Below are 12,019 nucleotides of genomic sequence, written 5' to 3' on the forward strand. Positions count from 1 at the left end.
AAACAATGAGCCTGCGGATATAATGACAGCAAGCAGAGATCTAGAAAACTGTGAGGAATTGATACTGAAAGTATATTGGAAAATTGTACAACTTTCCTATACAATATCACTGAAAGTGGACAAGAAACAATTGATTAAGAATCAATAGAGTCAAAATGTGTTGGTCGTTTTGCCCTGTTGTTTATTGCTGACTTCTAAATTCAATAAAGAAGAAACTTTTATACTATTGGAGGTTTTGTGACCCATATATGAGGTGGTTACTTTTTCTAAATAGCAACAATCAGTCTCATTGTTAGCACTGTTGTAATCCTTATTCCATTTAAAGGGAACCTGTCACCAGGGGACCCATTTTTAGCACTCCCCCAGTCCTCACAGAGCATAGTACATACTCTGCCAAAGTGTTTTTGTATAAAAAATTGGTTTTACAGAAAAAAAGATATGTTATATTGTACCTTTCATTAGCATCTACTGTGTGACTAGGCAGTTGCCTATTGGGAGGGTCTGGAAAGGAGCAGTTCCCCCCCACCTTTGGGAAATTGCTACTCCATGTGACCTTTCCAAATATATGAACGTATAATTTACGTTTTATGTCACCCTCATTTTTTTGGAATGTAATCTGTAATTTCTGTAATACATTACTTAAAGTGGCACTTAATAATTCCACACAGGTGAATCCAGAACTTATTCCTCAGTTTGAAGAAAAAGGCTTAAAGTTTGTTGGACATGACACCGATGGACAGAGAATGGAGATCATCGAGCTTAAAGGTTATGACCTGGTTTCTACATTTGCATGGAACAGAATAGGGCACATCCAATGTTACATATAGGCTCTGCCTTAATGTTTATTAGGGTTCTACATATAGCAGTTGTGCTTAAATGTTTATGGTGAATTGATTGCAATAAAAACTAATTTAAATAGACATATATAGTGTGTAGTATAGTGTGACGGAGGATACACTGATTTTGTCTCTGTGTTTTACATTTTTAGTGTGTACAATGGTTTATATTTGCTGGCTGTATTAAGTGATTTGCACCACACCCATTTCTTTACAGCTCTGCTCCGGTTCATCAACAGTTAACCCACTGTGACTGACAGAGCTCTGCTCCAATTATTCCTGGGGCCGGGACTCTGGCTTTACATAAATCATCTACCCACATTCAATTCAGTAGTTGCTATAGACCGAGTTATGTAGTGAGCTCATGGTTTCTAGGTGGTATTTTCTCTAAACTCTGTATTCTGACCTTCTGCCTTGCAATTTTGTACTCCATCAGTCTCTTCGTTGTGATCTGGCGACAATTCTTCCTTGTTTGTTTTGTCTTTTTTTCGTCTTTGTGTTTTGCATTTTTTTTCAGGGAGGGAATGTCTCCTAGTTGTCCCTTACCGCTAGGGTTGGCGAGGCAGTCAGAGAAATCTGGGAAGCGGTTTTAAGGGTTCCCAGACCCTGTGTTACATTAGCAAGTTTTAAAAATAAACTCTATGGTCCAGTTCTGTATTGCCACCATTCTAGATCTTATGAACTGGGTGGAGGGTTTGGCGGGTCTTTTTCTGAGCTGGCTAACCAGGTCCATGCTGCTTTGTACCAAAAAAATGGTTCTGCAGCAAGCTCTTGCTGCCCAACCACATAAGGTAAAAATCCTGTCCCTCCAACAAGGAAACGCTTTGCTGAGGAGTATTGAATGGAGTCCTGCAAGCACTATGTAACACTGAACTGAATGTGAGAATGTGATTCATGTGCAGCCACAGACCCCAGGAATGATGGGAGCATAGCTCAACAAGTTACAGTGATTCACAAGATCTAGAATAGTGACTTTACTGAATCGGAAAAGGAGAGGATTTTGTTTTTTTTAAGGTTGCTATTATGTAATGCAGGGTCTGGGAACAGGCAAGAACAGTAGACAAAGACAGTGGGCCCTAACATTAAACCTACTTTCCAGCTTTCCCTACCTGATTGCCTTGCAAGTTCTAGTTGTAAGGGACAACTAGGAAATGTTCCCTTAGTGCTGCAAAGTGTAACACATGTAGATGAAGACAAGATGAAACAAACACAGAAGAATAATCGCCAGAGCCAGATTACAACAAAGAGAGCAACGCAGTACAAAATTGCTAGGCAGAATGACAGTCTGTATTCTGACCTCCTGCCTGTATTAAGAGATATGAGAAAACAACACATAGAAGGCTCAAGCTCAAAATAAAAATAGGTCTCTAGCAAGCACTGAACTAAATGTAGGTGGATGATTTATGTGAAGCCAGAGTCCTGGCCCCAGGAATGGTTGGAGCATAGCTCTGTCAGTCGTGACAGGTTAACTGTTGATGAACCGGGAAAGAGCTGAAGAGTAATGGTTGTGGTGTAAATTAATACAGCCAGCAAATGTAAACCACTGCTCACACTGAGAATATCAGAGCAAAAAGACAAAATCATATTTTGTGAATATATGAATATAACCTGTATGATTTTTGGATTTGATATTGCCAGCTGTGCAAGGCAAATTACCCCATTTTCCTATTCTATTTCATTGCAATTTTTCCTACAGTGATGCCATTAAGGCATTTTGGATTTGCTAAAAATGGGTAACAAGCATTATTTTTTATTAAGGCCAAATAGAAATTGAATTGACTACCCAGCAGGATCTAAGAGGGAACTATCTCAGATTCTTAACTAAAGAGTCTTTTGTGTGTTTCGGAAATTACATGGAGTTATGGAGTTATGAGTTATTACAAGAGTTATTTTTATTTATAGGTTGTCCTAGTTTAAAAAGTTAAACTTAGGATTTTAATAAAGTGTGTAACGCCCCCCCCCCCCCCCCCTACACATCAGAGTCTGCCCTGTGCCCTCTTAGAAAAGAACATCCGCTGGTTTCTAAAAAGAAACACAACTCTTTCCCAACACTCCATGTCCTCCATAAATACACGCTGATCTGCTGCTATCTCTAATACTAGAATATGGAAGGCAATAGGCCCACGGCCACCCACACCACCCATCAAATTTTATACTTTTTGATAAATCAAAATGCCAGAGGCAATTGGAACCCGTCATCATGTAGAAATGACCTTCCTGGTGACAGATTTCCTTTAAATATAATATACCATTATCAGATTACTAAATAGATTCTCTCTGTGACAAGGATATAATAATATAATATAAAAGTAATAAAAAATTGTTTTTCTTTGAAAAAAAAGAAGGTTTCTCTTTGTTTCTATTACAAAAACCAGATAATAAGAATGTAGATGTTATGATTCCTCAGGAACAAGCTTTTGCCCTGCAGCATTGCTATGTGTTGAATATGTATATTCTGTCTGTAGATCACCCGTACTTTGTTGGCGTGCAGTTCCATCCAGAATTCTCATCCAGACCTATGAAACCATCTCCGCCTTATCTTGGGCTTATGTTGGCTGCCTCTGGAAAACTATCTACATACATACAGAATGGCTGTAAATTGTCTCCCAGGTAAGTTCTGAGATATACTATATTATCTGTATGATTATATTTATTATTAGAGGATTCAGTCAACTTGTAGTGAAACCCATCATAGATTGACTTCCCTTCCGTAATTTGTGTTCCTCTTAAAATGCATGTCTCATTAAAAGATCTGTGCCTAAATCTGGTAATTATTTGATTAAGACAGCCGAAAGTGCACTGCCTGACCCCTCTGTTTAAGGCCTATTGCGCACTAGAAAATTTGATGTGATTTACTTGCATAAAACTCGCATTGTAAGCTTGCCTGAATGTCTGGCTCTTACGCTTACAGACCGAAACTGAGCTCTTGGTGTTAGTTTAGTTTCGGTCTCTAAGCGTTCGGGCCGGACATTCAAACAAGCTTACGATACGAGTTTGATGTGAGTAAATCGCATCACACTCGCCCATAAGCAATAAGCCTAATGCTAATCTGGGCACGAGTTCAAAGCTTGAGGAATCTGTATTTCTCAACCCAGTTCCGTTTTCTTCTTCCATAGCTCTTTACTTAATCATGTAAAGGAACAATAATCCACTATATTAATTGAGTATGGTCTCTTGGTAGAGCAATGGGTGATGTGTTTTGGACAGTCGTGAGGGTCCCGAGTCTGCAGCGACATCTTTTGGCATCACTGCAGTTTCTCTTGATTGCCGGAGCAGGGCCGCATCTACGTCTGTCAGACGGCATAGGCATAGGTGGTTTATTGAGTGTGTAGACTGTTTAAATTAATTCAGGATTAAAAGTACAAATAAAATAAATTAAAATAACCCAAAGATTCCATTTATTTTTCATGAAAGGCCATCAAAAGTAAATCAGTGGATGATCGACAGCCAATCTTATTAGATCAGTGGGTGATCAACACCCAATCTTAGTTGATCAGTGGGTGATCAACAGCCATTCTGATTTGATCAGTGAATGATCGACAGCCAATTGTATTTGACCAGTGGGTGATCGACATCCCATCTTAGTTGATCAGTGGATGATCGACACCCAATCTTAGTTGATCAGTGGATGATCGACATTCAATCTTAGTTGATCAGTGGATGATCGACATCCAATCTTAGTTGATCAGTGGATGATCGACACCCAATCTTAGTTGATCAGTGGATGATCGACATCCAATCTTAGTGGATCAGTGGGTGATCGACATCCCATCTTAGTTGATCAGTGGATGATCGACACCCAATCTTAGTTGATCAGTGGAGGATCGACATTCAATCTCAGTTGATCAGTGGATGATCGACATCCAATCTTAGTTGATCAGTGGATGATCGACACCCAATCTTAGTTGATCAGTGGATGATCGACATCCAATCTTAGTTGATCAGTGGATGATCGACATCCAATCTTAGTTGATCAGTGGATGATCGACATCCAATCTTAGTTGATCAGTGGATGATCGACATCCAATCTTAGTTGATCAGTGGATGATCGACATCCAATCTTAGTTGATCAGTGGATGATCGACACCCAATCTTAGTTGATCAGTGGATGATCGACACCCAATCTTAGTTGATCAGTGGATGATCGACATCCAATCTTAGTTGATCAGTGGATGATCGACATCCAATCTTAGTTGATCAGTGGATGATCGACACCCAATCTTAGTTGATCAGTGGATGATCGACATCCAATCTTAGTTGATCAGTGGATGATCGACACCCAATCTTAGTTGATCAGTGGACGATTGACACCCAATTCTATTTGATCAGTGGATGATCAACACCCTATCTCAGTTAATCAGTGGACGATCCACATCCAATCTTGGTTGAACCTCCAAGCTCTGTGTCCACAGACGGGGCTTGTTGGTCACCCACTGATTAACTTTTAATGGCCTCATGAATGATCATCCATCAATAGTTATCAGTGGAAAACTCCTTTAATATTTTTTCAAACTTGTGTGAAATTTATTTCAGATGGATAATATCCTACTTTATCCTCAGTCCTAAAATCATCAGAACCTCATAATTATTCCATTTTGCTTTTCTCTCTGTTAAACGCTAAATTTCCTGCCTGGCATATCAATGAGGTCAAACGTGCTGGCATATAACATTCTGGCGGTGAACTGAAATATTTTGCAAAAAAACATTAGAATTTGGTCTCAATAGTGGGTAATATTTATAACTTTATGGTTTCCCCAATAGTATTATATAATCTCTTCACTTATAAATGAGGGCATCACTGGAAGGACCTTCTCAGGGCTTTTTTTATATTTTATCACACACATAAAAAAAAAAACACCCACTACTCTCTGTAGACCTTCACATTCACTGATTTATATTCCAAGACAAACGTGCTGAGTAAGACTTTCACCGCCCTTCTATTATTAAGAACTGAATGTTGTTCGGTTCATGAGATAATCACCAGAGTTGTATAATATCAATTCTTTTGAACTTGCAGAAAGTTTCAAGGATGGAGCGCTTGAGGCTCAGAATTAATACATTTGCTGTACTTCATGGCTGAACTATATGGTTTTCAGCAATTCTATAGTGTGCAGAATTTAAAGGGGTTGTCCACTTTCAGCCAATAATTGATATTGCTTGTTTAAGGAAAAGTTATACAATATTCCAATATAGTTTCTAAATCAGTTCCTCACCATTTTCTAGATCTCTGCTGGCTGTACTTCTAAAGAAAGCTTCTAAGTTTACTTCCATTGGATGTAATCTGTCCATGGTGATGTTACAGACATTGTGGGGGAGATTTATCACTGGGTCTATGCCAGTTTTCTGGCGTAGAAGCATTGAAAGAATCCTGTGCAAGAATTAGCGATTTTAAACATTGAGGAGGGCATATAGAGGCAGGCAGCCTGCGAAGTAGGTGGGCATGGGGCGTTCCCACCCAAGACCTGGCATAGTTTTGCCTGGCACTGACTTTGCCCAAGGTCATGGGGAGGAGGGCGTGCACCAGCAAACATTTAGGTGGAGGAAAAACAACAGTGCTGGGTCCATGAATCCAGGACCGTGCGTGTGTCGGCAGACTGAACACAATAACAATGGAGTGCCTTCTTCCCAACAAAACATTACTGCCAAAATGAAGATGTCCTGTCCTCGGCACTTTGTTCAGTCCATGCTCATAGTCCAAGATTCGTGGACCCAGTATGCTTGTATGTTTCCTGCCTAATGGTTTACATCAACTGATTCTGGTGCACTTGGAATTTCACTTTAACCCTCACCATTGATCACAGTCATAAACAGTAGAGATACCATCGGATACATATAGCCTCTTTTGGTGTATTTTACCTATTGTTTATATTCTAGGCTCTAGGTTGGGGTTATCTTATCTTTATTCAAAAATTTCAATAAATATAGTTAAGAAAATACTAGAATTAGTGAAGTGACTTATTAAAGGATTCAAAGGCTTGGAGTGTCTGGATCTGTTGAAAGGACCTCTGTAAAGGGAACCTGTCACCACATTTTTCACAAATACAGCTAGTGACAATCCATAGATCAAGCCATAGAGCCCTATTAACTACATGCCACACTTCTTATAGCTAAAAATTGTCTCGCTCACATCCCCATAAAATGAACTTTGTTATCTTACCTGGCTTACAGTCAGATCGAGCTGTCAAAAGTGGGATGTCCTTCTCAGCCAAGTGCAGTGGCTCCTCCCCATGTTGAATGCCTCCTTTTCACCGTTCAGCACTTCATTTTATGTAACCAGGGTGATGTCATCAAAGGTCCTTTACCCACTAACATTTGCAAAATCTACCCCATGTATGTATCCGATCACATTAAATCACAGTGTGCTTCCATGGAGGCATGGCGAAAAGCAGAATTCCATGGTGGCTGCTGTGATTTCATGTGATCAGATACATACATGGGGTACATTTTTTTAATGCTAGTGGGCAAGGGAACTTAGATGAATTCACCCTGGTCACATGACATGAAATGCTCAATGGTAAGAAGGAGGCAAGGGACATTTGTGTATATGTAACCTAAAAGAAAGACTTAAATTCTAGTAACTTGTAGTATTCAGGTATTCCTATTTGGTTATATTTTTTATATTATAGGTAATCTGTTATCAGATGAAAGCTATTTAAACTATAACAAAAGTCTTTATACAAACACCAGGACAAAAATCAGCTTCACAGTAAAAGAAGGTTGTTAGTTTCCGTGATGTAAATTGATTGGAGACACTCAGCGCCAGAACGGGGCCTATTTTTCGTAAAAAGAAGAGTTTAAAAATCCAATATATTCCATTAAGAAATTGAAAAGGATAAGAGCAGAGAATAATACACTATCAATGTGAAGATCCATCAGTTCAGCATGTGGGAGGTGAAAGGCTTCTTCTTCCCTTTCATCCTGTATTGTACTTAGACGCGTCTGCTCCGCGTACACTTATTGATTTTTTTTATTAGATTTTCTGCAAATGTTTTACAATTGTTACATTTATTATTTATCATGTCAATTTCCTATGGAAGAAGAAAAAATGTCTAAAATTCCCAATTCACTTTGCGTTATTTGCAAAAAAATAAAATTTCCCGGCTAAGCACATCTAGAGAGGCAAGTAGTATCATTGACATTACAAATGGTTATTATGTTGTAGTGGGACGCATCTTCCGACACCTAATCTACTGTTACTTATATTTTTATGCTTCCATTGATTTCTTCTGAAGAAAGTAAGTATTACATTGCCTTGTGTTTTGCATGTCTGTCATGTTTGCGCTCATCTTGTGCACGCTATTTTTTTTTGCGCTATAAATATTGGAAGTGTAACAGAAGGCAACCTTCCGTATGTTGCTGTCTGGATGGAGTCTAACCAATAGCCCTGATTTAGAGGGAAAGTGGTACTTACCCGTAGTTGCCAGTAGCAATGCAGGTTAAGGCTGCATTCACACTTCCGTATGGGGGACGTATAAACGGCCGACCTATATACGCCATATATACGTCCTCTATAGGCGGCAATGGGTGCACCGCACCGTACGGGAGCTGCATGGTACAGGACAGGTGCCGCACAGTACCGTTCCATACCCTGTGAAAAGATAGGACATCTCCTATCTTTCCCGGAATACGGCGCCATGCCCCATGTTGCTCTACGGTACGGCAGGCACACGTTAATGTGAATGTAGCCTTATTGAGTGTACTTACAAGGAAACGGACATGGGAGGGACATGCAAAGAATTCTAATGGCCCTTTCATCCAACAGCGCATCTTCTGGCTGACAAATGTGGACTGGTCCTTGGTTATATTATTTCATCCTTGATTTTCTTTGATTTACGCAATAGATTTTAAAAGGGTTGGCCACTTTACCTCACTTGTTTTGTAATGTGTGGGTAAGGGGAGGGGGGGGCAGGATATTAGATAATTTACCAAAATAAATCTATGAAAATCTTCTGCACCGCTATATTGATATGTAAAGTGAAGCCAGGAGGCATGCCAACCTTTATTGCTTCACAATACCATAGTACAGGCACTTCCCAGGTTACCTACAGGATAGGTTCTGTAGGTTTGTTCTTAAGTTGAATTTGTATGTAAGTCGGAACTGTATATTTTATCATTGTAACCCCAGCTAGAATTTTTGTTGATCCCTGTGACAATTGGATTTTAAAAATGTTGGGTTGTCATAAGAACCAGGATTAACACTAAAGCTTCATTGCAGACACCTCTGATAACGCTTACAGCTAATTATTATAGCCTAGGGCTAAAGTACAGTGAATTACCAACATCCAGGGATCCGTTTGTAACTAGGGATCATCTGTAAGTCGGGTGTTCTTAAGTAGGGGACCACCTGTACTAGTGTAATATTGCCATATCCATATCTACTCCCCTTTTACAGAGAACATGCCCCTTTTGTTAGTATCTAACAGTTTGATAAATGTGCCCCTATGCAAAAATGCCAATACTATTTTTAATTTTTTTTCCAATATTTCATGTATTAATACATATTTTTTTTAAAAATATAATAATATAATTTTGTATCATTCTGATTGTTCTGACCCACAAAATAAAGATAAAGATGTGAACACAAGAAAATCAAATTAGTTAAGAAAATAGTGCATCTATGATTACTTTTCCTAATACAATGCATGGAATTCTAAAGGAGGTACAATTTGTTCCGCGGAAAAGAAAAACCTCCCTACAACTCTATGAATAGAAAGAAATATTAAGAAGTGGCTTTTTGAAAGCAGGGAGTAAAAAAACTAACATGCAAAAAAAATGAAATTGGCCCGGACCTTGAGTGTAGAATCAAGACTATTCACAAAATAGCTTCTTTTTTTGTATTCTGAATATCTTGGGAGTATATTATGCATTATTTCAATGGGTTGAAGTTTTTAGTATTCTGCAAAGCTTTAGCAGGAGGAATGTAATTTTGCCAGCTACTTCTAACCTTTCTAAGCAGAGATGACTTTTAAGGAAGTAGATGCATCTAATAGAACAAAGAGTCAATTATATTGTAGACAATTCCGTAAAAGTAGGAAGAATAAGAATGGAAAAAAGACAAAGTGATCAATACAGTAAAGAATAAAAACAAGCATTAGTATGCATTGAATGCTTTTAATAAGGTAACGATGTGCATATATATTTTTAATGGAGACTTGCTGTGGTTCTATCCCATACCATGTAAATATGATGGTGTTTTCACTTAAAGGGGTATTCCCACAAAGACAAGTATCTTAAATATACTCAGGATCACAAAATAACACATTCTGTAGTTCAATGTTATTAACAAAAATACATAATTTCACAGATTATAATTCCAACCTGTCTCTATCAGTCAAGTTGTTTACAATTTGGTTGTCCCTGGATCCGAAATAAATCTTCTGACTATGGTTGGACAATTCCCTCTGGTTTATCTTGCATTGCAGGAGAAGGGGAAGAAGGCAGACAGCACATTACAGACACAGGAACTTCCTGGTTCAGCTGTGCTTCTAGTTGCATGGAGAGGACACAGCAGTAACTGCTCTACAAAAAAAAGATAAGCCCTGGACTCCAGGGGATGGGGCAGCATAGCAGTGCTGACTGTATTTGATTGATTAGGTAAGGTAGCAGAGCTGAGTGTTTCATTGAGTCTTATATCCATCTCATGACTCTAAACTGTCTCATCTCTCTTTTTCTATGTGTCAGATACCAGTAGAAAGTTCAGAAAGTAAATGAAAGTGTAGATAAACCCTGAACCCTGATAATCTAAGCACATTGTCAGCACACAGCATCTCATAGCACAGAGGAATCATGAAGTGTCTGCTTAGAGAGTCCCCGCCCACACTCCGGAATTTTACACTGACCATCACTGAGTGATAGGAGCTAAAACAGCAATAAAACTGAGTAAAATTGCAGAGTAATGGGGTCAAAAATTATCTTTATTTTGTAAACATCACTAGGGGATTAAAATTTAAGAATTTTCTTTCATGGGAAACCCCCTTTAAGGTAGACAAATCATTTAGGCAGGGACAGCTGTCTCTTTCTGTGTCACTTGTCTGGGGCAAACCCCTTTAAAGGAAACCTACAATCAGGAACGTACCGATGGCACGAGACTTCTGTGATCCAGGGGGTGCGCTTTGCAAGCCAGCGATGCACATGTTCTAATGCTCGGTGACGTCACCAGCTCTCGGGAGCGAGTAAGGGAGGATGGGGGGAGGCGGGGACGGCACGATACATGCCTGCCTTATTATGCTAATGCCCAAGCACTGTGACACACACACAGAAGCGCCGAGTGGGTGATTAGCAAATATAAGAATCTTTTTTTTATAAACAAACGGCCGGATTATGTGCTTAACCAAAATATGTTCCTGCATCATCTCAGCTACACTTATGTGCAGGTATGTGTGGGTCAGAATGACCATTTCCAAATGGTAGGTTTCCTTCAAAGTAGATCTAGTGATAGATAAACTGGATATTAATGGGAACCTATCGAATATGCTAATTTTCCAAAAAGGCTATTGGTGCATGGAGTCTGTTAGGAAAGCAGAGTTTAGGGTTTAGTATTTTAATGGGAACCTACCATCATATCTACCTTAATAGTCAGATTTCTGATGGTAGGTTTCCTTTAAAGGGGTTTGCCACTAAACCAAAACTTTAACTGTAAGTATAGAACCTTAATGGGGTCGCCCATAAAGTAGTTACTCTGTTAAAGTTTGAGGTTTACTGCCGGGAGCTGCAGATCATGTAAATCCCATTCAGCAGGACTTAGAACTTTCTGTGACATCTCTTATCCTGTTGTCTTCCGGGGAATGGAGGGAGCTATTTGCACACCCCACCAACCACTGACAGTGGAGTGGTAATGGAAGAGGTGGTCTTCAGACAGTAATGAGTGCACTCCCCTCTCCATCCGCTGGAAGCCAGCAGGACACTTGACATCGTAGATAGTCCCGAGTCCTGCTGCCCCAGAGTCACATTTCCCGTGGCTTCTGGAAGCAAACCATGTAATTTAACCGGTTAAGTACTGTATGGGTGACCCTATTAGGGTCTTATACTTACCCTATTGAAGTGTGGGATTAGTGACCAACCCCTTTAATACTTTAACAGATATATGTTATATTAACTTAGGTCATATGTGGTCACTGAGATGTACACAGATATACACTCATATGTAAAACTTTAAGTATTTTCTAGTTTTACATGGCAGGGTA

At 39.3% G+C, this 12,019-nt stretch overlaps 1 protein-coding gene across 6 annotated transcripts in view; it reads left to right on the plus strand.

The window, feature by feature from the left end:
- CTPS2 (CTP synthase 2) overlaps positions 1-12,019 on the plus strand; it is a 120,729-nt gene that overhangs the window by 84,724 nt on the left and 23,986 nt on the right. For 3 of the 6 annotated variants that reach the window (XM_072138439.1, XM_072138434.1, XM_072138438.1), the window contains 2 exons: positions 669-765; positions 3,302-3,445. In XM_072138439.1, the coding sequence (XP_071994540.1) occupies positions 669-765; positions 3,302-3,445 (241 nt within the window). Of the gene's footprint in view, positions 1-668; positions 766-3,301; positions 3,447-12,019 lie in introns of all 6 variants that reach the window. The other 3 variants (XM_072138436.1, XM_072138437.1, XM_072138435.1) reach the window with 1 other exon arrangement.

Source organism: Engystomops pustulosus, chromosome 2 (assembly GCF_040894005.1).
Source record: "Engystomops pustulosus chromosome 2, aEngPut4.maternal, whole genome shotgun sequence".
NCBI lineage: Eukaryota > Metazoa > Chordata > Amphibia > Anura > Leptodactylidae > Engystomops > Engystomops pustulosus.